The sequence below is a fragment of the Saimiri boliviensis genome, chromosome 3 (genome assembly GCF_048565385.1).
Source record: "Saimiri boliviensis isolate mSaiBol1 chromosome 3, mSaiBol1.pri, whole genome shotgun sequence".
In the NCBI taxonomy this organism is placed as follows: Eukaryota; Metazoa; Chordata; class Mammalia; order Primates; family Cebidae; genus Saimiri; species Saimiri boliviensis.
The window spans coordinates 967,823-995,668 of NC_133451.1; the positions used below are offsets into that span (position 1 = coordinate 967,823).

Sequence of the window (27,846 nt, forward strand, 5' to 3'; positions counted from 1 at the left end):
CTCGTGGGTGTTCCGTGGACTTTTCCAGAGGTGTAGTGTGTGCAGCCCCTGAAGAAAATGGGAAAAGAGGGTTTCCTTTTTCAGAACGGTTTTGGACACAAGGCCTAAAGGTCGAATTCCTCAGGCAGAGGAGCTCTAGCTCCACCGAGGGTGTTGGCAGAGGGCTGCCGGCCGGGCCGCTGTGTCTGGGAAGAGGAAACTCACAACCTCCTGAGGACGCCGCCCCTAGGGGGCCCACAGGCCTCCTCTGACCACTAAGCACCTGAAGCCCCCTCAGTAACTGCCGTGTCCCTGGCCCCGTGTCTGTAGTGCAGAGGCACAGGCACAGCCACGAGCTCTGTGAGGTGGCCTGCTCCCAAAGTCATGCTGAGAAAACCCCAAAGCTACCAGGGTGTGCGGTGGTCTCTGACACCAACCCGGCTGAGGGCAGCAGGCTGAGAGTCAGGAGGAAGTGGTGGAGAGCGTGTGGATGGGCGGGGCGCTTTCTAGGGAACTTCGCTTCCTGCTTTGTGTTTTCCAAACTCTGCACTCTAGGTAGGGCTGTATGTTGGTTGGTAATGACATCTCTTAGTGGTGCTTCCCCCGAAGGGTGCTGGGGAGTGTGTGCCTCCCCTCCCCACCCACCCTGGAGCCCCATGCACTAGGTAGGGCTGTATGTTTGGCTGGCAGTGACGTTTCCTAATGGTGTTTGGCCCGGAGGAGGCTGGGGAGCGTGCGTGCTGTAATGTGACTAGAGCGCCTTGTGTTGTCTTTTTGTCTTTTTCTTAAATGGTGTAGGTTGTTCCAAGTTGTTGGGAAAATAGACGACACACTTGCCCTGCTCAACCTGGTGAGTGTGTTCCTGTTTCTGGGGATTTGTTTTAGTTTGTCATCCAACCCTCACAGCTGCCTCTCTCGTGGCCTGCGGGGCTCCTCGGAGCTGGAATCTGTCCACTCCTGGGAGCTCCTTGAGTGACCTTTCCCTCCCCATGGGCCGCCAGCCTGTATCTCCTCCTAGACAGGGCCAGGGGGGCGCTGGGCTGGGCACAGGTGTCGGGGACAGAGAGGCCAGGTGCCCCCATCTGGCCCTGCAGGGGCTGGGGGCTGGGTGCACTTGCCGGCCCACCCTTCTGTCCTAGGGAGAGTCCAGCCCTGTGCCTTCCCAGGTGGGCTCTGTCCCTCCCTCTGCCCTCCTCCCCAGGCTGCTTCATGGCCGTGATGCCCTCCTTCTCCCCAGGCCTGCATGATGACCATCACCTTCCTGCCTTACACGGTGAGCAGCGCCAGGACCCCGACACCCTGAGGCTTTGCTGAGCACCACCAGATTTGGCCTTTCCTCTGAAACAGACCAGCTGGACAGTCCCGGGCCCAGGCCACACGGTTGCAGAGAACAGAGAAGGTTCTGGGGCTGCATGGGGCTCCAGGCTGGGTGGGGAGGGGAGGCACTGGCCCCGGTGAGGGAGTCACCAGCGCTCCCAGCTCCCAGCGGCCCCAAGCCTGCAGCCTTCTGCCCATCCCAGGCCTGCTCCTGGCAGGCAGCTCCTGCAGCCTCCCGCCACCTGCCCTGCACTGCTCAGGCTGTGAAGGTGCCACCAAGTTCTGGCAGTGGCCGCTGTTCTGAATGTGCAAGGCCGTGTACCACCAGGAACTCAGGTCTAGGGGATTTCATATGAATTTGGTGACATTCTGGCTTGAAAGGCCCGAGACGTTTGATGGAGTTGGTTGGGGTGAGGGACACATGCCCCAGCACCCAGCTGCCCCATCCGTGGTGGCCCCGCCCATCTCCCAGTGTCCTGTGGGATGAGGAGGCTCACCATGGCCCAGTTCCAAGCTCCGGAGCCCGGGAACCTGGTAACCTAGGATATGGATTTGGGGGGTTGTTTTTGTTTTTAACAGTTTTCCTTAATGGTAACCTTCCCTGATGTGCCCCTGGGCATCTTCGTGTTCTGTGTGTGTGTGATCGCCATCGGGGTCGTACAGGTAGGGGGCCAGGGGCCTGCACTGTGTGTGTATGTGTGTGTGTTTGCCGTCAGCGTCATGCAGGTAGGGGCTGGGGGCCTGCACTCTGTGTGTGTGTGTGTGTGTGTGTGTGTGATCACCATCGGGGTCGTGCAGGTAGGGGCCGGGGGCCTGCACTGTGTGTGTGTGTGTGTGTGTGTGTGTGTGTGTGTGTGTGTGATCGTTGGGTCAGACAGGTAGGGTGCCCAGGGCCACCTACACACATAGGATGTGGCATGCCCAGAGCCCCCCTGCTTTCTGACCTGAGACCCCCCCCAACAACGGCCCCAGGAGCCAGCAGGGGCTCCTGTTTTTTCTCCACCTCAGCCCCCCTACCCAAAGTGTCCTGGGCTACAAGCCCACCTCTACCCACCAGATCCCTTCCCCCGAGACCCCCACCTGTGTGCATGCCGTATAGCCTGGGGCTTGACTGGTGTGGGGGCCCCCCTGCTCTTGGGGCCGGCGTCCTGCACCTTGCTTTTCCCACAGGCACTGATTGTCGGGTACGCATTCCACTTCCCGCACCTGCTGAGCCCACAGATCCAGCACTCTGCCTACAGGACCCTGTACCGAAGGCACATCCTGGGCATCGTCCTCCGAGGCCCAGCCCTCTGCTTGGCAGCAGCCATCTTCTCCCTCTTCTTTGTCCCCTTGGTGAGTGCTGAGACAGTCCCTCAGGACCCAGGCGGGGACGGGGCCACCATGGGAGCAATGTCCCCCCGAGTGACAGACATGGGGGCAGGGGGCAGAGCGCAGGCAGGCAGGGGTTCCACCGAGGGTCTTGTGTGTGAGGCCTGGGGCTGCAGTGAGTGGCGCCAGGAAGGGAGGCCTGCTCCTGAGGCCCCGGGACCCAGGCTGTCAAGGACAGAGATGGACACTCATGGAAGGAAGGGGCAGCTGAGTCCTTCTCAGCGAAGCTTCAAAACGACGATGAGAAGCAAAGACGCCGGGAGTCCAGGGATGCTCACGTTCTCTTGTTTCATTTTTTATTTATCGACGCAGGATCCTGCTCTGTCACCTAGGCTGGAGGGCAGTGGTGCAATCTTGGCTCACTGCAGCCTCAACCTCTGGGCACAAGCGATTCTCTCACCCCAGCCTCCCGAGTCTCGGGAACTGCAGGTGTGCACCACCACACCTGGATAATTTTTGTATTTTTGGGGGAAACAGGGTCTTGCTGTGTTGCTCGGGTTCCTCTGGAATGCCTGGACTGAAGTGATCCTCCCACCTCAGCCCCCGACGTGCTGGGATTACAGGTGTGAGCAAGCACACCGGCCTTTACTTGCTTTTGGATAAGGAATCTATAAAACTGTAAACATCAAACAGCTGTTTGGAGGAGGAGCCCCTGGGGAAAAGCCCGGCATCTGCTCATGGCGACGTCAGCTGTTGGTGCTTGGAGAATGCAAGCCACCGGGGAAAGGGAGAAGGCAACAAAGGAAAGTTCTAGAACCCACAGTGGAGCCTGGGAAAGTAGAGAAAGCAGAGCTGAGGACCCAGCTGTTGGCGGCAGGAGCTGGGTCTGCCAGGGGCCACCACATGCATCCGGCAGCAATGCCGGGGGCGGGGAGGGGGTGGCAGCACAGGGTCTCCTTGCAGCCCTGCTCAGGTGGAAGACAGCTGGGAGCCTCTCAGCCCGGCCGGAAGACTGAGGGCTGCTCACTTGCTGTTCTTAAGCCAACGGCTGATTTAATTGGATAAGACCATCATTCTAGACGTCATTCTAGGAATGCTGCCATCACCCAGAAACAGAGCAAGAAACCCCAAAACCAGCTGTTCCAGAGTTGAAGTCGCAGCTTCATTTGTGGCAGCTGGACCTTCTGGAGCACCTTTGACGTAAATTGCATTTTTAAACCCAGAGCAACGTTAAGAGTTGTGGAAATCAGCCGGGCGCGGTGGCTCAAGCCTGTAATCCCAGCACTTTGGGAGGCCGAGGTGGGTGGATCACGAGGTCGAGAGATCAAGACCATCCTGGTCAACATGGTGAAACCCCGTCTCTACTAAAAATACAAAAAACTAGCTGGGTGTGGTGGCGCATGCCTGTAATCCCAGCTACTTAGGAGGCTGAGGCAGGAGAATTGCCTGAGCCCAGGAGGCGGAGGTTGCGGTGAGCCGAGATGGCTCCATTGCACTCCAGCCTGGGCAACAAGAGCGAAACTCCGTCTCAAAAAAAAAAAAAAAAAAAAGAGTTGTGGAAATCTGGGCTGGGTGTCGTCGCTCACGCCTGTAATCTCAGCACTTTGGGAGGCCAAGGCGGACAGATCACAAGGTCAATAGATGGAGACCATCCTGGCCAACATGGCGACACCCTGTCTCTACTAAAAATACAAAAATTATCTGGGTGTGGTGGTGCGTGCCTGTAATCCCAGCTACTCTGGAAGCTGAGGCAGGAGAATTGCTTGAACCCTGGAGGTGGAGGTTGCGGTGAGCTGAGATTGGGCCACTGCACTCCAGCCCTGGCAACGAGATCGAGACTGTCTCAAAAAAAAAGAATTGTGGAAAAATGAATGGTGGTTATGGTAAATGTTTAGTAAACATTTCAGAAGAATCCCAAGTTTAAAATAGACGGCAGCCAGGTGGCAGTGGTGAACCTATAGTCCCAGCTACTTGGGAGGCTGGTGCCGGAGGATCGTGGGAGCCGGGGGGTTCGTGGCTATGCCGGTTGGATTTCTGCACTCAAATTTGGCATCAGTGTGGTGACCTTCCAAGACCACAGAGGAATGGGGGCCGGCCCAGGTCAGAAGTAAGGAGGGTCAGAACTCCCATGCCCATCGGTAGAGGGATCGTGCCTGTGAATAGCACCACACCCCGGCCTAGGCAACACAGCAAGACCCAATCTCTAAAGAAACAAACAGACATGTCCGGTGAGCGCCTGGTGCTGCTGCCTCACTCACTAGAGGCCTGGGCAGGCCATCTCCACTGAGAGGGGCTGGAGCTGGGGGGCTGAGCAGGGCTGGCTCCAGAGCATGGGAGTCCCGCAGGCCAGGCATAGCCGAGCCCCGCGTGAGCACCAGGCCAGAGCAGTGGGTTGGCCTGCGAGCCCCAGAGCCGTGGCTGCTGTGCTGCTGGGCTCTTAGACCAGAGGCATTTGATGCCCTTTAAACAGGAGGGAGTAGACGCCAGGGAGATGTGGGGGTGGGGCAGGCCAGAGGCTGGGACTTCCTCCAGAAGGGTGGGCCACCCACTGGCACTGGCAGGAGGGGTGTGTCCTCAACTACAGCCTCTGTGAGGTCAGAGCAGGGCAGGGGCTCTGGGCAGAGAGCAGGTGGACCAAGTCCTGGGCAGAGGCAGGCAGGTGGGTGGGTGGACAAGGATAAGGGGGAGCAGTCTGAGGCAGTCCTGGTGTCAGAGATGGGACAGCCCCTTCTGGTGGTGGCTGAGTGACGGGGCAGGCTGATGAGGTCAGGACCTAGTCCCTGGGAGCCAGATGTGGTTTCTGTGTCCATAAACTTGTGTGTTCTGGATTCTACATATACAGAGACTCACAAAGTATGTGGTCTTTTCATGTCTGGCCTTTTAACATTGTCAAGATTCACCCATGTTGTTGACCATGTCAGAACCGTGTTTCTTCTTTATGGCCGAGTCCATTGTGAGTCTTGTGCCATGTCATGTGGGCGCACTTAGCCATGGATGGACATCTGGGAATCTGCGTCTTTCAGCTGTCATGAATGAAGCCGCTGTGAGCATTGCTGGATACATGTGGCCATCCTGAGTGAAGTCACTGTGAGCACTGTTGGACACGTTTGGCTGTCGTGAGTAAAGCCGCTGTGAGCATTCCTGGACATGTAGCCGTCGTGAGTAAAGCTGCTGTGATCATTGCTGGACACGTGGCTGTCATGAGTGATGCCACTGAGCATTGCTGGACACGTGTGGCCGTCGTGAGTGATGCCACTGTGAGCATTGCTGGACACGTGTAGCTGTCATGAGAGAAGCCACTGCGAGCATTGCTGGACACGTGTGGCCGTGGTGAGTGAAGCCACTGTGAGCATTCCTGGACACGTGGCTGTCGTGAGTGATGCCACTGTGAGCGTTGCTGGACACATGTGGCCGTCATGAGTGATGCCACTGTGAGCGTTGCTGGACATGTGTGGCCGTCGTGAGTGATGCCACTGTGAGCATTGCTGGACACATGGCTGTCGTGAGTGAAGCCACTGCGAGCATTGCTGGACATGTGTGGCCATTGTGAGTGAAGCCACCGTGAGCATTCCTGGACAAGTGTGGCCGTCGTGAGTAAAGCCACCGTGAGCATTCCTGGACAAGTGTGGCCGTCGTGAGTGAAGCCACCATGAGCATTCCTGGACACGTGTGGCTGTCGTGAGTGAAGCCACCTTGAGCATTGCTGGACACGTGTGGCTGTTGTGAGTAAAGCGGCTGTGAGCATTCCTGGACATGTGTGGCCATTGTGAGTGAAGCCACTGTGAGCGTTGCTGGACATGTGTGGCTGTCATGAATGAAGCTGCTGTGAGCATTGCTGGACACCTGTAGCTTGTGGGTAACCCTCCATATAGACACCGAGGAATGAGAGCTAAGCAGAACCCTAGCACAGTTAGGGCTTGAGGAATATCTCACTTTATAGTGTTACTACTCACCTATTTCCTTTTATATAATCCTTTACATAATCATATATTAATTTATAGAATTAGGGCTTGAAGAGTCCCTTTATATAATCCTCCATATATAATGATATAATAGTTGATAGTATGAGGGCCTAAAGAATATTTCCCTACATATATCTTAGTTCATAATCAGAGGAATGCCTAGAGCAGACACAGTGCAGAGCGTGATTTAAGGGAAAACAGTTATACCAGGACAAGAATCCATGGCCCAGGCGGCAGCGTTCAGTGTCGTAAAGATACCCGCTGTGCGGCAGGCTTGGGGCGAGAGCCACTCCTCCTGATAAAGGAGTTGCAGGACCTTGCTCCAGTTCCTGTGGAAGGCTGCCCTCAGAACGACAATCCACCTTGGTGACTGTGAACTTCATCAGCTCTTGCTACTGTGCTGCTTGAAGAACATCTTCCCATAGAAGCCACTGGAAGCTGCCAGAAGGTGGCGGCAACCTGACAGCTCTGTCATTGCTGTGTGACTTAAAGCATCCTCCCATAAATCTTCTTAGAAGTAGTTTTCCCATAGATAGAAGTATCGCACACTGCACCCTCTTCACTGCGCACGGCCCACCTTCGAGCCTCGGTGACCTAATGGGGGTGGACCTCTTACTTGCGTTCGTGGGAACGGGGCCCTTGCTGCGCGCTGTCCACCTCCTAGCCTAGGTGACCTAATGGGGGTGGACGCTATGTTGTATTGCTCATGACCCTATCACTACCCTTAAAGATGATTTCACTCACTGCCCTGCCCCCTAACCTATACACAATAAATACGCTTGTGGACATTCGGGGCCTCGCCAGCCTCGCCCAACTCCGCTCATAGGTGGCATGGCTCCCCGAGCGCAGCTGCATTTTCCTTGTACTTCAGTGTCCTGTCTCTTTATTTCTCGGATCCTGCGCCTCAGCACAGCATAAGGCTCACCCCACGACCCTGTGGGGCCCTCAGCCTTACATCTGGCTCCCAACGTGCCCTACGGTAGCTGTCGTGAGTGAAGCCACTGCGAGCATTGCTGGACACGTGGCCATCATGAGTGAAGCCATTGTGAGCATTCCTGGACACGTAGCTATTGTGAGTGATGCTGCTATGAGCATTCCTGGAAACGTGTGGCCGTCATGAATGATTCCACTGTGAGCGTTGCTGGACACGCGTTTCTTCAGATCTGTCTTCTCAGGTCTTTTATGTGTGTCCCCAGCTGTGAGTTGCTGGGTCGTATGGTGATTCTGTGTTGAATTTTTTAGGTTTAATTTGTTGAGGAACCACCAAACTCCCACAGCAGCTGTACCATTTTATGTTCCCACCAGCAGCACACAGCAGTTCATTTCTCCACATCCTCACTGACACCTGCTGTTTTTCATTTCTCCAACTGAGTGGGTGCGAAAGAATTTCGTTGTGGTTTGATGTGTGTTTTCATCGTGACAGAGGGGGTCAAATCTCGTGGTTTGACGTGCGTTTTCACCGTGACTGAGGGAGTCGAATCTCGTGGTTTGACGTGCGTTTTCACCGTGACGGAGGGGGTCAAAACTCGTGGTTTGACGTGTGTTTTCATCGTGACGGAGGGGGTCGAATCTCATGGTTTGATGTGTGTTTTCATCATGGCAGAGAGGGTCGAATCTCTTGGTTTGATGTGTGTTTTCATCGTGGTGGACGGGATTGAACTCGTGGTTTGATGTGCGTTTTCATCGTGGCGGAGGGGGTCGAATCTCGTGGTTCGATGTGCATTTTCACAATGGCGGAGGGGGTCGAATCTCATGGTTTGATGTGTGTTTTCATCGTGGCGGAGGGGGTCGAATCTCGTGGTTTGATGTGTGTTTTCATCATGGCGGAGGGGGTCAAATCTCTGGTTTGATATGTGTTTTCATGTGGCAGAGGGGGTTGAATCTCGTGGTTTGACGTGCGTTTTCTTCATGGTGGAGGGGGTCAAATCTCATGGTTTGATGTGTGTTTTCATTGTGGCGGAGGGGGTTGAGCGCCTTCTCGTTAGTATGTTGACCATTTGCACGTTTCGTTTGGAAAAATGTCTGTTGTCATCCTTTGCCCATTTTTAATTGGGTTGTTTTTATTGTTGAGTTAGAATTGCAAGCAGGCAGCTTTTAAGACATGGTCTTGCCCTTTCCCGTAGGCCAGAGCACAGTGAGCTGGATCACTGCTTACTGCAACTCCTGCCTCCCAGGTTCAACACTTAGTCACGCCTGGATAATTGTTATTTTTGGAGAGATGCAGTTTACTGTGTTGCCCAGGCTGGTCTTGAACTCTTGGGCCGAAGCGACCCACCTGCTCAGCCTCCTAAAGTGCTGGGGTTACAGGCATGAGCCACTGTGCCGGGCTTCAGAATTCGTGACAATTTCTGGCTACTCGGCCTTGTCAGATACATGATCTGCAGAACCCTCCCTCCTGCCGCAGCCGGTTCTTCGGCTCACACACAGCTGTGCCTGGATAAAGCCTGGCCTCGGCCCTCTGTGGACGGTGCTAACCTGTGGTGTGTCTCCCTGCAGTCTTACCTCCTGATGGCAACCGTCATCCTCCTCCCGTATGTCAGCAAGGCCGCCGGCTGGTGCCGAGACAGGCTCCTGGGTAGGTGATGACTGGCTGGCCTGGGGCCAGCGGCCTCCCGCCTCTGCGTGGCTGCTCCACACTGAGGGTCGTGCATGGGCCAATGCCTCCGTGCGTGGTGGTGGCTGGGGCTCCCCCGCTCTGTCCCTTGGGGTGTCGCTGTGCTGTCTCCTCTCCTGGCCGTGACGTTCCAGGCCTCTACTGGGATGGGGCAGTGACAGCTACATGGGCTGTGGCTCCGTGTGGTGGGGCTTGGCCAGCTCCACCCTCCTGGCTTGTCCATAGGCCACAGGGAGCCCTCGGCTCACCCAGTGGAAGTCTTCACATTTGACCTGCATGAGCCACTCAGCAAGGAGCGGGTGGAAGCCTTCAGCGACGGCGTCTATGCCATCGTGGCCACCCTTCTCATCCTGGACATCTGGTGAGGACCCCATGCCACCTGCCCCAGCTATATTGGGTGCCAGTGTGTCCTGGGAACCCCAGAAAGGCTCAGGGGTCTCGGCTCCACCTCCCCTGGATGCCTAGAGTTTTATGTGAGATCAGGGCAGCCCCCACGTCAGGGAAGACAGCCCTCCCTTCCCAACAGCCCCCCCCTCCCTCCAGCGGCCCCCACCCCAAGCACAGGCTGGGGATGGGGTGCCAGGGTGAAGTCAGCACCAGCTGCCAACTGTTCTTTTCATTCTTTCCAGAGGGGCTCAGCAGCCGTGGGTATCCCCCTTACCCCAGGCCTCACCCCTCACCCCTGACCCAGCACCAGCCCCCCCCACCCCCGTAGCAGCCCCTCCATCGTCTCCCAGCCCCCCAGACCCCTCCCACTCCCTGGCCCCTTCCCACTCCCCCGGCCCCTCCCGCTCCCCGGCCCCTCCCGCTCCCCAGCCCCTCCCACTCCCCACTGCCTGCTGTTGCTCCCACCTCCTTCCAGCGTCTGCTCCTCCACTGCCTCATCTGTTAAAGTGCTCATTCGGTTGTCACATTTTTGTTTTTTGGGTTTTTGTTTTTGTTTTTGTTTTTGTTTTGACAGAATCTGGCTCTGTCATCCAGGCTGGAGTGCAGTGGCTCGAGCTCAGCTCACTGCAACCTCCACCTCTCCACCTACCAGGCTCAAGCAGTTCTCCCACCTCAGCCTCCTGATGAGCTGGGACTAATAAGCCCACCACCACCCTCGGCTAATTTTTTGTATTTTTAGTGGACACAGGGTTTCACCATGTTGTCGAGGCTGGTCTCGAACTCTGGACCTCAGGTGATCTGCCCACCTCGGCCTCCCAAAGGGTTGGGATTCCAGGCGTGAGCCACCGTGCCTGGCAGTCATCACGTTTTAATTTGCTTTCTCACATCTTTCATGCTTTTGAAGTGTCTTGTTCCCTGGTCATAGTGCAGCACTGTGATCTTGTCAGGATAAGACACTGTGGTTTATGGTTTTATGTTGTGTGCTTTATATTCTCGACTCCGAGTCTCCCAGTGCTCTCCTGGTAGCTCTTCTCTGCTGCAATGGGTGCATTTTTAAAAGCGGGAAGCAAACGTTGCTTGGCACCTGTCTCTAAGGCCCAGGTGCAAGGGATGCTCCAGTGTGACCTGCCTGCTCCCAGCAACTTCCTGTCCTTGCTGACCCTGCTGGCTCCTGCCCCCACTCCACCCCCACCCTCTGCCTGTCATTCTGGAGGACGGAGTCTGTGTGGGGCTGCTTGAGGACCACTGTCCTCCATGTCCCGTTGCTGAAACGATGCTGTTCCAGCTTCCTGGGTGGTACCGTCAGAAGGCAGCGGCCCTGACCAGGGTGGTTCCCACAGCCTCCTGCGGCTGCAGAGTCCGGCTTGGGAGTTGGCCTCCCAAGATGCCATGTGCATCTGAGAACCACGGAGATCAGCCCTGTGCGCATCTCTGGTCACGGTGTTATGTGGGTGGCTCCGAGGGCTGGAAGCTGGGGTGAAACAGACCACGCTGCCCCACAGCAGGCTGGCCCTGCACTGCAGATGCACTCGGCCAGAGAGGGCCCCCAGCAGCACTTAGGCCAGCAGAGTTGGGCTCCCTTTAGCACGGAGCAGAAGGGTGCCAGTAACCGTGGAATTTCAGATGAACAGCATGTAACGTTAGGTCAGTGTGCCAAGTGTACATAAACATGCATTCTGAAATTTAGCCTACTGCAAAGTCCATGTCGTTCATCTGAAAAGCCACGTGCCACAGCCAGGCAGCCATGACAGGCACTCAGCACACCGTGCGGGGGGCCTGCGTAGCCTCGGCGAGGCCGGCACAAATCCATCTGTTACCTGTTCTCAGCGAGGACAACGTCCCGGACCCCAAGGACGTGAAGGAGAGGTTCGGCGGCAGCCTCGTGGCTGCGCTGAACGTGTTCGGGCCGCGCTTCCTGGCGTACTTTGGCTCCTTCGCCACTGTGGCACTGCTGTGGTTCGCCCACCACTCGCTCTTCCTGCACGTGCGCAAGGCCACGCAGGCCATGGGGCTGCTCAACACGTTCTCACTGGCCTTCGTGGGTGGCCTCCCACTGGCCTACCAGCAGACCTCGGCCTTCGCCCGGCAGCCCCGCGACGAGCTGGAGCGCGTCCGTGTCAGCTGCGCCATCATCTTCCTGGCCAGCATCTTCCAGCTCGCCATCTGGACCACGGCCCTGCTGCACCAGGCGGAGACGCTGCAGCCCTCGGTGTGGTTCGGCGGCCGGGAGCACGTGCTCATGTTTGCCAAGCTGGCCCTGTACCCCTGCGCCAGCCTGCTGGCCTTCGCCTCCACCTGCCTGCTGAGCAGGTTCAGCGCAGGCATCTTCCACCTCACACAGATCGCTGTGCCCTGCGCCTTCCTGCTGCTGCGCCTGCTCGTGGGCCTGGCCCTGACCAGCCTGCGGGTCCTGCGGGGCCTGGCCCGGCCCCGACATTCCCCGCCGACCCCCACAGGCCAGGACGACCCACAGGCCCAGCTCCTCCCTGTCCCCTGCTAGCAGCCACGGGGCCACTCCCAGCCACCACCAGATACGGACTGGGGAGGACAGGACGCTGGGTGGGGGAAGCTGAGTTACGGGCAGGCCTCAGTGGTTCTCGTGTGGCCTGGTTTTATTTTCACTGTGAAATATGTTCTATCTGTCCTCAAATTGTTCTCCAGGTTCTGTAGAGTGAGGAGTTTCCCAAGAGCTTGGAATGTGCCTTGTGGCATTTGCCTATCCACTCTCTCCAACGCGAAGACACTGCCACACCCGCACACCATGGGACTGCCCACTCCCAGCCGCCTTCACAACCTATACAGAGCTGCCCTGGGGGGGACGGTGCCAAGCCTTCCCCTCCCTTTCCCACCTTGGTTGTTGACACAAAGATGAGACAGCAGGACAGTGATGCCCAGTCTGTATTTGTCCCAGATATAAATTACTGTTGCATTCAGGCAGCGATAAATACAGAGGGGCCCAGTGTGCAGGGCACAGGCTCACTCACACAGGACAATCCCCTCACCACAGTTATACACGATTCATACAGGCCACAGTCCACACCGAGGCTTGCAAAGCAAAACTAGTCACACACGAGGGGCTGGTTTTGACGGTGGGACAGCCGACGTAAACAGGCGTGTACACTGGAGGCCACAAGCGGCCTGACAATGCATGTCTGTGCAGTTTTGGCAGAAGCGGCGGGGACGGGGGCGGCGCTGGGGGGGTTAGTGACACCAAGGGCTCGCCAGGAGGCTGCAGGCTGGGCCAGGTCACACACTCCTGGGGCCAAACCAGAGCCACTTCTGAGGTCAAGGCCACACCCAGGAAAGCTCTGGCCCAGAATGGGAGGCCCAGGCCAGCTGTGCCCCACAAGGGAAAGGGCGCGACCAGGACCATTTCTCATGGGGGCAGTCAGGAGGCTTCCCGCAGAGGCGGCTTAATTTTTGGTCAGACTCCTCCCAGAGCCAGTGTGCCGTCTGAATCCTTGAGCACGTGGAAGCAGCTGTATGTGTCTGCCTGGGTGCACCCCAGTCTGGCCCAGACACAGCACCATCGCGCTGTCTGGGGGCATGGGAGCAGGGGCGCTGCGGGAGCAGGATCTCCACATGCTGACGAGGGACAGGACCGAGCACGGCGGCCCACACAGACACAAAGCTGCACGTCAGCGGCTTTCAAGCAGCGTGGAAAGTGCTAGCGTGGGGTCGGGCTGAAAGCCAGCTCCTCCTCCACACGAATGCAGCTATTTACACCTCCTCCAGCTCCTCTGCACCGCCAGGCCCTGCTTCTGGTCCCTTCTGCGTGCTCAGTGCCCACTCCGAGGGCCGAGGGGCAGACGCACACTGTGGTGCTGGCAGGGCGGCACCCAAGACTTGCCCTCCATGCGGACAGAGGTTCTCCTCACCCAGCACAGGCACTAGGAAAGGGCAGCCAGGCCCAGCCGGGCACTGCCTACCCCTGCGGCTGCACTTGGTGTCCAAGCTGCCATCTGTATATAACAAGGCCAGAAAACGAAGGAAGGCACCTTCTCCATTCCCCCAAGACACATGAGGAAGTCACCAGTCGCCACCACCAGGCAGCCCGATAAACGCTGCCTGCCAGGGGCTGCCCAGGGTGGGAAACTGAGGCTAGAGGGGCTGCCCGGGGTGGGGAAGTGACGCTAGAGGGGCTAGCAGCGTATGTACTGGGACAGGGACATGCCAAGGGAGCCTGCTGCTATGAAGGACCAGCCAGGGGCACGGCCTGAGGGGCACAAAGCAAGGTCAGACCCACCTGGACGGCCTGCGTCCAGCACTGTCCAGCTCAAGGGGCTCAGTGGGGAGAGGTATGGAGGGATGGCTGCTCATCCTCCAGGAGAGGACTGGGCCCCCACAGGGCAGAGGGCTTGCCAGCCAGAGCCTGTATCCACCCGGGACATGGGGACACACTGCCACCCACACGGCGGTCTCCAGTGGGATGAAGGTGGTGACACCCATGTGTGGCACCAATGGGATGAGGGCTGGTCCCACTCCAGGCCCAGGAAGGTGCTGCAGTCAGGGCTGAAGCCAGGTTGGACCACGGGGCTGGCCACTGTGAGGACACAGCTGCCTCCAGACCACCTGAAAACAAGCCAGTGGGGGCAGAGACCAAAGGAGCCCCCAGCCTGTCCTGGCCACCCCTACCTAGGATCGCCCTCAGGGGCAGGTGCGGCATCCACCCGGGCATCCCTGGTGGTCCCGGGCCTCCTCGGCTTCTGCTTGGCCTTCCTCAGCATGTGGACCTGTCCCGGGAAAGAGGGCAGAGGGCCAGGGTGACGTGGCAGCCCCCAGTCCTGGGACTAGGCAGCTGAAGCCACCTTCCATTTCACCTGCCTGGCTGCTCCCTGTGCCACCTGTGGCCCTGACCACTGGCACAGCCCTCCTGAGACAGGCACCCTCCTGGAACCAAGGAAGACCCTGGCCAGGGGCAGCAGGCCATGCTGCACCCTCTGGGCACCACAAGCCACTCCCACAGCCCCCCTGGCCCAGCCCACCTCCCCTGGCTCTCCAGCCTCACCCTATGTACCTTAGGGCCAGCAGCTGAGATGATCAAATGTCCCGGGGCCTGGATCCAGGGCTCCCCGTCCACCTGCACCGGGGTGGCCTTGAGGAGCGTGACTCTGAAGTAGGAACCCTGGGCGATCCGGATTCCAGAGCGCAGCCCGCCCTGGACCTGGCCCTGGGGCAGGAGAGGCCAGCTGGGCTCAGTGGGGACCAGCGACACCGCCCCGGGCCCGCCCACCTGCCTGGCCAGCGGCTCACCATGTGCACGACGCCCGTCACACCCACCACCTCCAGCAGCCCGTCATCCATGCGTGGCTTCTCAAACCTGGCATCACTGTCGGAGCCCCACAAGTCGGCCCCCGAGCCCCAACTGCCACGTAAGAGAATGGGCACAGAGGTGTCAGCATAGGCCGGACGAGGACCGAGCCCGCCCACGGCCCCGCTGGGCAGAGCCTCTCGGGAGCCCCTGGGGGCACCTGGGGATGTTGATGAAGATGAGGCCCTCGATGCTGGGCAGCTCCACCTCCTGCCGTTCCACCTGCAGCCGGATCTCCTTGTGCAGGCCCCGAGAGTGGCTGATCTTCTGCAGCCCCACCCGCACGTACACACCCTTGTTGTGCAGCCTGCAGCACAGGACACGCCACCCATCACCAGGGGCCCCACCCTCCTGTGACAGCCTCCGGGTTCTGGCCCCTCTGCCTGTCCCTGCTGGGGAACCTGTGGGTCAACACCCTCCCAGGTGGCGGCCCCTGAGACTCTGGCACCTGCTGCAGCTCCAGTACCTGCTTGTGAACTTGCCAGGCTCCTCTTCCCGTGCCTGGTGGAAGTCCAGGCTCAGCTCCGCGTCAATGCCAATGCCACAGTAGTTACTCATCTGCACGATCTGGGGACAGGCGTTCATCTCCCAGGACCTGGCAGCCCTCATCAGGCTCCCTGAGCTCCCCAACAGCTAGTCTAGTTCTTTGCCTCCAGCCGGCAGGCAAAGACAGGGCAAGGGCCGCCCCAGCAACAAGCCCAGCACCCAGGAGGGCAGTGTGCCGGGTCCTGGGCAGGCTACGTCACCAGCTGGCTGGCCACAATCCCCAGCAGTGGCCTCCCTCCACTTCGGGTGCATACACCCGTGTGTGGCTGGGAGGACGCCCACTGTGACACGTGTGGCGACGTCACGTGCAGGAGCCCGAAGGACACCCCACGCCACGCCGCCCTGTACCTTGGGGGGCTCTGCATCTGCCGTGCCGTTCTCTGCACCGCCAGCCTCATGTGCATCCAGCAGGATGGTCCAGCGGTCCATGAGCACAGCATCGGCCTCGTCCACAGACAGCAGCACGGAGAAGGGGTCCTCGCCGCTGTAGCCCGCCCCCCAGCGGAGGACTCGGCCAAGGTCATTCCCTGGGATGATGCAGAGTGGCTGTCCACACCCGCCGCCCATCAGCAGGGCGCAGACCCCCCACCATGGGGACAGACGCCAGCCCAGGCCTCAGTGACAGCTGGGGCAGGAAGGGGTAGACCCTCAGGCCCCCTCCTCTGTGCACGGCTCACCCCACCTGTGCCCAGGGGCAGGATGGCCACAGAAGGCTCCGGGCAGGCCAGTCGGTGCCGGGTCTCCTCCAGGGCGCCAAGCACCCAGCCCACGGTGCCGTCGCCACCGCACACCAGCACCCGGAAGCAGGGCACCTGGGAGAACACGTGGAGCCTGGAGAGACAGGAAGTGTCCTTCAGCAGCCGCGGGGCAGCCCACCCCCACCTAGGCTGCCCCTTGCTTTTCAGATGCCCTTCCTGGCCACGTGGGGGACTTCAAGGCCTCAGCGTGGATCCCAGTGGAGCTCCCGCCGGCCGAGGCAGCTGTGGTACCCTCTTGGGGCCCTTCCCACCCCCACTGCTGCCCGGTACCAGGGGTCCCACTGGACTCACCCAGGAAGAGGACCCCCATTGGTCAGATCAAAGACCTGGTGGGGGTTCAGCAGCTTCCGGAAGCTGCAGAGCAGGTCACGGCCCTTGAGACCTCCACTCTTGGGGTTCACGAACACAAGGAGGGGACGGCTGTCTGGGGGCAGCCTCGCATGCTGACAGACAGGAGGCTAGGTTAGCATGGGGACCCAAGGTGGGTTGTCCCCACTGCTGGGGCTGCCAGGCAGCACCTGGCCCCCAACCCTGAGCCAACCCGGCCTGGACCAGCCCCCATCCCAGGAAGGTGTGGCCAGCACCCTCACGAATGAGGTCTCGCACTTGAGCTGCACGGTCACCCTACGTCATTGCTGGCTGCCTGGCGCTCCCAGCACAAAGGCCTCGGACCTGTCCACTGAACCGAATGTGAACAGACCATGCCTGCCTGGGCCATGCAGCCTGTGAATCCAGGCTAGAAATGCACATGGCCCTCTCCCTGGCACTGCTTGAGTGGTACACACCTTTGGAGGATGGTGGCTCCCAGGCCCCCACCTGCCTACACAGCAGCTGAAAAAGCTCTAAACTCACAGGGTGGCACGCGTCGTCCCTCGGCCACAGGAAGAGCCCATCTCCCCACACAACCCCAGGAAGCAGTGCTCAGATCTAGACAGCGGGCTCTGGGCTGGGGTCTCTACAACAAGAGTCTGGGCCCCCATAGCGGGGAAGGAGCAAAGGAGACAGACAGGCTGGGTGCAGACACAGGGTGGGCGGCGGCGCAGGGGCCGGCCATGGCTGGGGCAAGGACACACTCGGGGCTTCGTGACCCACTCGGCAGGCAGAGCCGCCTGCGGTCACCACTTACCACTCACCCCAGGGCAGGCAGCTGACGGGAGAGAGAAAGCGCGTGTCGGCCCCACACCTGGCTCCGCCCAGAGCGAGTGGGCTGGGGAAGAGCTGTCACCCCACACCTGGCTCCGCCCACAGAACGAGTAGGCTGGGGAAGGGGTGTCACCCCACACCTGGCTCCGCCCACAGAGCGAGTGGGCTGGGGAAGGGGTGTCACCCCACACCTGGCTCCGCCCACAGAGCGAGTGGGCTGGGGAAGGGGTGTCACTCCACACCTGGCTCCGCCCACAGAGCGAGTAGGCTGGGGAGGGGGTGTCACCCCACACCTGGCTCCGCCCAGAGCGAGTGGGCTGGGGAAGGGGTGTCATCCCACACCTGGCTCCGCCCAGAGCGAGTGGGCTGGGGAAGGGGTGTCACCCCACACCTGGCTCCGCCCAGAGCGAGTGGGCTGGGGAAGGGGTGTCACCCCACACCTGGCTCCGCCCAGAGCGAGTGGGCTGGGGAAGGGGTGTCACCCCACACCTGGCTCCGCCCAGAGCGAGTGGGCTGGGGAAGGGGTGTCACCCCACACCTGGCTCCGCCCAGAGCGAGTGGGCTGGGGAAGGGGTGTCACCCCACACCTGGCTCCGCCCAGAGCGAGTGGGCTGGGGAAGGGGTGTCACCCCACACCTGGCTCCGCCCAGAGCGAGTGGGCTGGGGAAGGGGTGTCATCCCACACCTGGCTCCGCCCAGAGTGAGTGGGCTGGGGAAGGGGTGTCACCTCCCACCTGGCTCCACCCACAGAGCAGGTGGGCTGGGGAAGGGGTGTTAACCCACACCTGGCTCCACCCACAGAACAGGTGGGCTGGGGAAGGGGTGTTAACCCACACCTGGCTCCACCCACAGAGCAGGTGGGCTGGGGAAGGGGTGTCGGCCCACACCTGGCTCTGCCCAGAGCGAGTGGGCTGGGGAAGGGGTGTCACTCCACACCTGGCTCCGCCCAGAGTGAGTGGGCTGGGGAAGGGGTGTCACCCCACACCTGGCTCTGCCCAGAGTGAGTGGGCTGGGGAAGGGGTGTCATCCCACACCTGGCTCTGCCCAGAGTGAGTGGGCTGGGGAAGGGGTGTCACTCCACACCTGGCTCCGCCCAGAGTGAGTGGGCTGGGGAAGGGGTGTCGGCCCACACCTGGCTCCGCCCAGAGTGAGTGGGCTGGGGAAGGGGTGTCACCCCACACCTGGCTCTGCCCAGAGTGAGTGGGCTGGGGAAGGGGTCTCACTCCACACCTGGCTCCGCCCAGAGTGAGTGGGCTGGGGAAGGGGTGTCACCCCACACCTGGTTCTATTCACAGAGTGAGTGGGCTGGGGCAGGGGCTGTGTCCTGGGGACAGCGGGGATGGCCACCCTGTCCTGAGCCAGGCAAGGCCAGGTAGGGAAGGCACAGGAGGGACCCACAGGCAGCACCCATCCCAGCCACAGACAACTCATTCTGCTCTAGTTCTGCTTCACCTGAACTGGGGTCAGGGTCAAGGGTCAGGGTTCAGGGGCAGAGCAGCATGGACACCTGGGGGTCCTCACAGGACCCTTTTGGGGTGGGATGGGCTGAGGCCGAGAGCCCGCTATGAAGGCACGGTGTGCAGTGTGAAGTCCCAGCCTCCTGCTCCTCTGTGGGCCGTGCCCCCTCCCCCAGCCCTGCCCCATCGCCAGGTGCCCCCTATTCTGGGCACTGCAGATCTTAAGGGCAACATCCAAAGTTTGGGAGCTGCACCGACTCCCCTGGGAGCTCCAGGCTGGGAGCAGAGATCCTAAGGCCTCCCGGGCAGGGGGAGGGGCTGAGCTGTACCGAGAGGGCTGTGACTGGGATGCTGACAGCTGGTCACAGACATGCTCTGGCCCGTGGTGAGGCAGCCGCAGTGGGACCCGGCACATCCAGGAGCCACGTCCTGTGGGCCTCCCTACTGGGTGGAGGCCTTGGGTGTAGTGCGGAAGCTGGGCCTGGCCCCATGGGGCTCTACGAAGCTGGTATCACCCACTGGCCAGCCTCGGATGAGCAATGACCCTCCGACCTCAGGCCCCTTGGTCAAGGGTGTAAAACTGGCAAGTGTCCTTCCTGCTGCCGGGAGGCACAAATGGGTGGCACCTACGAGCCCCCAGGGAACTCGAGGGAGAGACGCCCGACGAAGAGTGGGTCTGGCTGTGGGGACCTTGCACCTGCAGACCAGGACTCCCTCTGGCCACCCCGGGGCGTGTGAAAAGCCGGCTTGGCCACTCACTCACCAGCAGGTCAGGGAGCACCAGAGCCGTGAGCAGCCGGCCCCGCACCGCCGTGCCCTTGAGCATCGTGTACAGCCGCTCGGCCTCCGCACAGCAGGTGACATCCAGCACTACCGCGCCTGTGGCAGTGGCCCGGGACTCAGGGGGAGCCTGTCCCATGGCCCCCACAGTGCCCAGGCAGAACAGAACCAAGACATTTCCCCAGCCCAGGGCTGACCGAGGGAAAGGTCAGGTGCCACGTGACATCAGGGCTGTCCCACCCCACTCCGGGAACACCCTGGGCCCCATGTGACCATGTCCATCGGGGCAGCTCACCTTGGGAGGAGTAGACGTGACTCACAGACACCGTGGTGGCTGCAAAGGCAGGCTGTGGTCAGGGTGGTGGGAAGTGAAGGGTGCGGAGTGCTGGGGCCGGGGCCAGCCCCTCCGCCTATTCAGGGTGACATCACACCCCAAGGGCCACCTCCCCATGAAGTACCCCTGCCCCACGTCAGAAGCAGGGCTCCCAGCTCCCCAGAGGCACAGGACCCCCAGAGGGACAGGGAGAGGTGGAGGCTTTAGTACCACAGGGAAGGGCCACAGAGGGCGGGAGGCTCCAAAGCACCTTGCAGGAAGGGACACGGGCTGGGCCTGGCGCTCAGGCCTCAGTGGCTCAAGGAGAGGCAGGAGCCGGCCTCAGTACTGCAGCCCCACGGCCACCAGACCCCACCCCAGCCAGCAGCCCACGGCCAGCCATGGAGCTCACACCTTCGGCAGCCACGGCCTCAAGCAACAGGCTGCTGTACTCCTCGGGGGCCAGGCCGGGAGGCAGGCCGCCAACGAACAGGGAGATGTGCGCGGCCACATTCCTGCTCTCCGCCACGTAGAACCGCGTCTGACTCAGCTGCCGCACAGACACCTGCAGGGAGAGGGGCGAGGACGCTGGGCCGGGGAGAACAGACCACCGGCACCAGACCCTCTGCCTCCTCATCCGCAAAATGGGGGGTTGGGAAGAGTCCTGGAATCAAGTCAACATGAAAATGAGGAGGGGCCACGGAGGTCCCCTTGCTGTGGACAACCCTGTTCCCCTCGAGGACCGCAGGGAGGTCTGTGGCCCAAGGCCTCCTTGCAGGGACCAAGTAACTTATGACAGGGCACTGCCCCGCCAGCTGCGACAGCTGCTGCCTAGCTGAGGACTTGGCATCTGGGGCACACGCACCCTGCAGGGCAGAGGCTGTGGCTGAGGGCTGCTGGTTCCCTGCGGGCCGGCGTCCACATTCACTGACCTGCCGGATGTCCCGTAGCCGGGCCAGCAGGGGCTGTTCATCCGCCAGCACCGTCCGCTGGACTGCAGAGGTGAGGGGCACAGCCCGTCAGCACCAGGCTCCTCGCCCACCTTGGAAACAGCTGCCCTGAGCCCCCGGGGCCCGTGGGGATGCAGGGTAGAGCTGGTCAGGAGGACAGGGCCCGGCCTTGATGTCCAGCACCACCCTACGGGAGAGCCTGGGAGCGGCCCATGCAGGGCAGGTGCGGGGACCACCAGCCCACCGTGGGCTACCTACTCACCATGCCTGCAGCCCATTGCCACCTCGACCAGCTGGAAGCTCTCAGGACCCTCCGCCTGTTGGAGCAGAGGCCAGCATCGGGTCTGGGCAGGCCCCAATACCTCAGGACACCCACGGGGACAGCCACACCTGGGCTGGGATGGTGGCCTGGCATCCTGGGGACAGTGACCCCCCACCAAGTCTGGCCAGGATGGGAAGCAGGCCCAGGGTACACACCTGGCGGCCGAGCAGCGGCAGGACCTCCAGCACCACGGACTGGGCGGTGCTCTGCTGGGTCACTCGCACGGACACGTAGGCCACGCCCACCCTGTGAGGACGTAGCCTGAGCTGGAGCTCCCCCCACCCCACCCAGCAGACCCTGAGCCTCAGGCCCAGTCTCACTTGAGCCAGCCAGGGTAGATCTTCAGGACCTCCTGGGTCCGAGGCAGAGCCCGGATGACCCAGGCCTCCGGCGTGGCCTCCCCAGACCCTGGGCTTCTGCCCTCCTCCGAGATCACAGCACTCTCAGCCTTGCCCCCAGCCCAGGCGTCACAGGCCTGCGAGGAAGGGGGCAGAGGGCGCAGCTCCAGGTGGCCAGGGTCCTCGGGGATGTGGTGGGCCCGGAGCGCAGCCTCCTGCAGGACGTCAGGTTGGGGGAGCCAAGTTGTTGGGGGGTGATGTCGGGGAGGTGGGGGCAGGTGGGTGAGGGGTACCAGGTAGGGAGAGCCGGGTCAGGGGCGCCAGGTGCGGGACACACAGTGGAGGCGGGGGCTCAGACACCTGCCCCAGGCTCCCCCTTACCAACACCTCCTCCGCACTGGCTAGGCGGGGCACTGTGATGAGGCGGAACTGGCTTCTCCTCACCGCATCGTCGCCATCGAAGATCTTCATCGTTTTCTTCCCTAGGCCGGGGAAACTCCATGAGTCCCAGGCACCCAGGAGATGGTGGGGCATGGGGGGGGCACGAGGCAGACACTTACCAGACTCCGGAGCCACTGGCGTCTCTCTGCCTGGCCCCGCGGCAGCACTCCCGTCCGCGCCATCGCCCCCCTCACCTGCGGGATGGGCACACGGACCCCTCACTCAGTGTGCAGCCCCCAGCCCAGGGCGCCCCGGCCGGCCCATGCCTCACCTGGCTCCGCCGCCTCAGCGATGCGGAAGCTCTGCGTCTTACTGAAGCCGCCAGGCAGCAGGCGCACGCACGCAGGGGGCAGGACCAGGGAGCGGAGGCGCCCGAAGCCACACTCGGGGGCCAGGGCCGCAGAGCAGACAGAGTGCGCCTGGGGGTGCAAGGGCCTAAGCCGGGGCTGGGGCACCAGGTGTGCCAGGTCCAGGGAAAGACCCCACACACTGCAGACCCAGCCTAGACCCCGCGCCACGCCCCTCCTACCCTCCACCTCCACCTCCCGGTGCCCACCTGGACCCCACACCACTCGCAGCGCACACCGGCCAGCACGTCAGAGGAGCCGCACGCCTTCCGGCAGACCTCGCAGCGGGCTCCGGAGGGTAGGTTCCCCTCCCGCCAGTGGTGGTGGTGGGTGTCCTGGGGAGTGGGGGACAGTCAGCAGCTGGGCCCGCCCCACCCCCCAGGCCTCTCTGGGACCAGTGCACTCACATGGTCCTGGTGCCCGTCCTGGTGGCATTGGCGGCAGTCACTGCAGGCGAAGGGCACACAGTCTGGGTGGAGGTGCAGCTCACACACTGGGGGGCAGGCAGGGTTAGAGGCCTCAGCCCCACCCTGGAGGACCCCTGCCTCCGTGGCTGCTTGGGTCTGGCCCTGTCTCCACCAACTAGCACCCCGAATCCTTTAACTGTCCTGTGGCTGCTGGGCAGCCAACCCTCGGCCTCCCCCATCACCTGACAAGCTGCACGGCAGGGGGTGGGCTGGGCCACTCTGGGCAACAGAGAGCAGGACGCTGGGAGGGGCGAGGGGAGCCAGGCGGGCTCCCTGTACCTTCACAGCGGAGCGCGGGCGCCTCCAAGACCTTGCGGCAGACACCACAGAACTTCCGCTTGTAGAGTCCGCGGGGGCCGAAGCAATGGGCCACAGCCACCTGGCCAGGGCAGGCACAGCCTCAGCTCCACGCTCTCGGCAAGGGCCACGGGCCGCCTGCCACCCACCCCTCCTCCCTCTTCACCTGCAGAACTCCTGCTGGGAACTGCCCAGCCAGAGCCAGCTGTGCCATCTGGAGGCCCCAGGAGCAACCACACTCCCAGTCCTGGGGGCAGCCTGGCTGGTCAAAAGCAGGAAGCAGGCTGTGGCCTCCCCCGGCAACCTGCCTAGCACCAGGAAGCCAGACCCACCTGCCACCCCTTCCCTCCTTGGGACAGGCGAGGCTGTCAGCTGCCTGGCATCTGTCTCCTCGGAGCCAGGGAGATCCCAGCACACGGGGACTGCCCTCTGGGAGACAATCGGGCCATAACGGGTGTGGATCAACACTGCTGTGCTGGGGAGGGCCGGGCTGCAGGTCTTCACTCCCGACTCTTGTCCTTATCCTCAGACTTAAACCACGCCCAATAAAAGCATACCCGGAAAGACCATGCTCCAGAATAGCAGCTGTGAGCACGCCAGAATGGTGGGTGCCTTTTATTTTGTTAAATATGTCTTCTAAATTTCCTGTCGTGCATATAGCTGAAACACATACTTGTATTTTCCTAATTTAGCAAAGTATAAAAAAGACATTAAAATCAACTTTAAAAAGCTGCAGCCTCAGGCTGTCCACATGGGGCGCTGCCCAAGCCAATGTGGCGTCCCCAGGGTGCCAGCCACCACCAGAGCCAGCGTCCTCAGGCCTGGTACTCACAGCCCAGGAATGGCATCATTAGGAACAGGGCGTCAACATTAGAGAGGACAGCACAGCCAGATGTCCACCAGCGGCAGGTGCGCACCTGCCAGCCTAGCCTCCCCTCCTGCCGTACACCTGTGCCCGTCTCAAAGCCTACACCCCACCTGCAGCCTGAGCTCGGCAGGGAATGTGGACATGGGAGCCCAGTCTGCAGAGGGCGAGGCTGACAGCCGGAGGAGGAATAAGCCCGGCCCTTCCTACACGTCCCTGCTGTCACCACTGTCAGAGAAGTAAAGTCCCCTGGCCCAGTCACCTCCCTCCCCGACCCAGAGCCCTCAGAGGGAGGCTGGTGGCCAAGACGTCCTCAGGCTCCAGGCTTTCTGCCTTTGCTTTTTATTCAAATTCCTTGATGCTTGTGGGTTCACACACAGCTGTGAGGACCCCTTGAGGCCTCTGTCAGCTCCCCCAAGTGTGCTATCTTGCAAACTTCAGTCAAGTCACAGTGGAGATGCTGACACCCGAAGAGGCCGAAATCTCCATCCTCCCAGGAGCCTTCAGGCTGCATGTCACAGCCACGCCCACTTCCTCCGCCCCTGGAAACCTCTCATCTGTGCTCACTTTAGTTTTGTCATTTTGAGCACGTTCTGTGGACAGGATCTTGCTACTTGCGACCTTTGGGACTGGCTTTTCTCCGCATTGTTCCCTGCAGGTCCATGCAGGGTGGGTGCTAAGCCTTTTAATCCCGAGCGGTATCTGCCCTTTGCCTTTCAACCGCAGGTACCAGTAACGTCTGACGCAAAGGGTCTCAGTGCTCGACCCGACAGCTGACACGTCCCCCAGCCTCTTGCAGCGGCAACACCCAACCCCACACTCACCCGGACCAGGCTGGGCGCCACACTCGTGCATGGGGTCCTCACGTGCTTCAGGCATTTCTCGTGGGACATGAAATTGCAGACTGTGGGAATGAGAGCTGCATGAGCAGGCCCGTCCCACCCAATGCTGTCCCACTCAGGACGTCAGAGGCCCCAGGGCAGCTCCCGCCATCCCCAACATGCAGCACCAGGGGCCCTGTGGTCCTCGAGTTCCCCCCTCACTGGGGAAAGCCTGCAGCCCAGAGTAGGGACCTGGGTGCCCGGACCATCCTAGAGGACAGTGAGCGTCCTCTCGTCCAGACAGCAGCCCCTGCTCCTCTGGCGGGCCCGGCACTCCTCCTGCCTCTGCATTTGGGCCTCTCAAGGGGCAGCCGAGGGCTCACCAGGCTCGCCAAGCGGCAGAGACTGCTCCGGCTTCTGCACATCAGCTTTGCCAGGTACACCTGTCCCTCACTGCCCCGAAACTGCGTATACCCCTAACTGTCCCTGCTGTGTGCTGTCATCATGCCTCAGACCTGGAGCCACCTAGGGCAGCTGAGGGTGCTGGAAAGGCAGGAGCTGCTGGGGAGTGGGCAGCCCCAAGACTCCCAAGGAGCTCTGACTGTGTGCATGGGGCCCAGGGAGCACTTCAGCCAGCAGGGTGCTCAGGAGGGCATAAGAGCGGCAAGCACCACACCCCAGCAGTGAGAGGCGGGAGGGTGGGGCCGGGTCAGGAGGGAAGGCAGGAGCCCTGGGCTGGGGCAAAGGCTGCTGGGGGCTGGGAATGAGCAGGGTACCCAGTGACACACCTGCCAAGACAGCCCTGGGTGAAGGTTGTGCCACGGAGCCCCAGGCAGCCCAGCTGGGACAGGCCGCTCTCCCAGAAGGCCCTGCTGGTGCTGCCACACAGCACCCCTCACCTGGCCACCCCAGTCTCCAGATGGGACCAAGAGAAGCTCCTCCTGGCGGCTTAGGAGAAAAGCTCTGGAAGCAAGCTGGGGTCCGCCGAGAGAAGAAAGGGGGACAGGCAGCGCCCGGGTCCCCTCTGTCGTGGAGACAGGGCCTGCTCACCCCACGCCCCACACTTGGTTCTCCTGGAGGGGGAGGGCACCCTTCTTCCCACATCCCTGCCAGCCCCTCTTCCACGGGTGCTGCCCAGGAGGGCCCTTGTGCCACCTCCCAAGGCGGAGGGGACCCAGCGTCTGGCCTCAGGCTGGGAGCTGCCTCAGCCACACATGCACACCCCCACCTTGGGGGAAGCCCCTGGTGTCCCCAGGCAGCAGGCATGGCAGTGCCATGCTCTGATGTGACAAAGAAGCCGGCGGGCCAGGCCACCTTGTGCAACCCTAGGAACAACTGTGCCGTTTCCACCACAGGCGACATCCCTGTGTGAAGGGCCCAGTCTCCTCTGCAGCCCCTGGCCTGAGTGGTCCGCTATCCCCAGAGCAAAGGCCTGAATCTCCGAGCAGGGCAGAGGCTGCTTAGCCCCTCCCACCTCGGTGTCCCTGGCCAGGACACAGTAAGTGTCAAACGTCCAGGACTCCGGTCCTGTCCCTGGCTCCCTTCAGAGGCTGGGCTGTGGTCCCCAAGGCCTGCCTGCTTGCCGTAGGGGAAAAAGAGAGCCAGCCCTGGAAGCGCCCGGGCCCAGAGCAGGGAAGGGCCATCCTCACCCCAGCCAGGGCTGGGCAGCTGGGTGGAGCAGGGCGCGGCCTGGCTCTCCAGGAGGCTGGGGCTCCGGGCCACAGCATGAGAAGGGTCAGGGCCAGAGGCCCAGACCAGCCCCGCCTGACCACACCTGCTGCCCCAGCCGCTGGGAAAGCAAGCCGGCCCGGGGGACCCCAGGGGAGGTCGCGCGTGCATCAGGCACAGCCCCTGGGTCGCGGCCACCGCGCAGCACTATGGAGACACTGCCCGCACCTCCCAGGTGAGGAAGCCCCGAGACCCGGGCCCCACGGCGCACAGGCCCGGGCCGCCTCACGAAGGCAGGTCCCGCGGGCACGACCGGGACCCCGCCCCCCACCCAGAAAGCGCCGGCGCCACCTCGGCTCAGGCTCCCACCCACGAGGCAGGCGCAGGAGGCAGCCAGGCGGGCACCGGGGCCGGGGTCCCGGGCGAGCGCGTGCGTCCGGCGCAGGCCGTGCCCGCGGGAAGGCGCACGGGCGCTCACCGTCGCACAGGAAGCCGGCCAGCCCCCAGATGAAGTCGGAGCAGAGGTGGCAGAAGGTGGGCTTGGTGAGCGTCACCTTCCGGAAGCTGTGTCCCGGCGCGGCGGCGGGGCCCGGGGCTCTGGCGCCCGCCCGCTCCGTCCCCGGCCCCGGCCCCGGCCCCGGCCCCGGGCGCGCGCGGCCTCCTGCGCCCAGCACCGGGCTGCAGGCCGGGCTGCCGGGGCGCGGGGAGCCTCCGCCCAGCCAGGCGCGGGCCCCAGGCTCGGCCGCCGCCGCCATTCCCTGCCCGAGCGGCCCGAACCCCTCCGGGTCCGCGCTGAGGGGACCGGAGCCGCCGCTCCACCGGCCGCACAGCGCAGCCCAGCCCGGCTTCCGACTGCGCCCGTCCCACTGCGCAGGCGCGAGCCTCGGGGCGGGGCCGGGCGCTGATGGTGGGCGGGGCGGGGGCGGGCCTTGCGGTGGGCGGGGCGGGGGCCTGCTACTGGACGCGGCGGTGCCCTGTGGGTGGGCGGGGCTGGGGGCGGGCCCTGTGATCGGTTGGGGCGGGGCGGGGCGGGGCGGGGCCTGCGCGTGGGGTCCCCTAGCGAACCCGCCGCGGGGAACTGGTCCGCGTGGGCTCAGCCTGACCGCAGCCGGCCCAGACTTCCCCTCACGGGGCCTCCGGACGCCGCGCGCGCGGCGTTGCACCTGTGGCACCCCGGCCCGCGACTGCGCAGACAGACGCCTCCCACGCGGGACGCCCAGGCACCGCAGGCCTCCCAGGGTGGGCCCCGGGAAGCGGGATTTGCGGTGCGTGGGCGGCTCCGTCTGTGGGGCCCTCGCACGTGCCGACTTGGCCGTGCCCGAGGCCCAGGACCCTCTACCCCCCACCACTGTCCTCACTGCAACGGGGGACCCGCCTGCCGCCCGGGCTGTCCCCTCGCGACCCCCACCAGGGCCTCACGCCAAGCGCCCAGCTCTCCTGCCCCGCGCGCGC

At 62.2% G+C, this 27,846-nt stretch overlaps 2 protein-coding genes across 8 annotated transcripts in view; one reads left to right on the plus strand and one right to left on the minus strand.

The window, feature by feature from the left end:
* TMEM175 (transmembrane protein 175) overlaps positions 1–12,272 on the plus strand; it is a 33,211-nt gene extending 20,939 nt beyond the window's left edge. For all 4 annotated transcript variants that reach the window (XM_074395764.1, XM_039468555.2, XM_074395763.1 and 1 more), the window contains exons 5-11: positions 778–829; positions 1,217–1,252; positions 1,876–1,959; positions 2,467–2,631; positions 9,066–9,144; positions 9,409–9,544; positions 11,398–12,272. In XM_074395764.1, coding sequence (XP_074251865.1) covers positions 778–829; positions 1,217–1,252; positions 1,876–1,959; positions 2,467–2,631; positions 9,066–9,144; positions 9,409–9,544; positions 11,398–12,070 — 1,225 coding nt within the window. In that variant the 3' untranslated portion in view covers positions 12,071–12,272. The remainder of the gene's footprint in view (positions 1–777; positions 830–1,216; positions 1,253–1,875; positions 1,960–2,466; positions 2,632–9,065; positions 9,145–9,408; positions 9,545–11,397) is intronic.
* A 178-nt stretch (positions 12,273–12,450) lies between these two features.
* On the minus strand, positions 12,451–27,249 carry DGKQ (diacylglycerol kinase theta). Of its 4 annotated transcripts, none has more exons than XM_039468554.2 (23): positions 26,873–27,249; positions 24,730–24,809; positions 23,023–23,122; positions 22,684–22,769; positions 22,486–22,611; positions 22,201–22,348; positions 22,049–22,123; positions 21,870–21,970; positions 21,471–21,703; positions 21,306–21,396; positions 21,091–21,145; positions 20,811–20,872; positions 20,293–20,443; positions 19,861–19,899; positions 19,549–19,664; positions 16,477–16,628; positions 16,110–16,258; positions 15,776–15,954; positions 15,348–15,448; positions 15,042–15,188; positions 14,824–14,935; positions 14,588–14,740; positions 12,451–14,303 (listed from the first exon to the last, which is right to left on the minus strand). In XM_039468554.2, the coding sequence occupies exons 1-23, from the start codon at positions 27,147–27,149 to the stop codon at positions 14,202–14,204; spliced, it is 2,835 nt and encodes a 944-aa protein (XP_039324488.2). In that variant the 5' UTR covers positions 27,150–27,249; the 3' UTR covers positions 12,451–14,201. The 4 variants fall into 4 exon arrangements, with proteins under 4 accessions (XP_039324488.2, XP_010343465.3, XP_074251863.1 ...); XM_010345163.3 differs by lacking the exon at positions 26,873–27,249 and adding an exon at positions 25,626–26,848; XM_074395762.1 differs by lacking the exon at positions 12,451–14,303 and having other exon boundaries at positions 14,329–14,740.
* Positions 27,250–27,846: the final 597 nt, after the last annotated feature.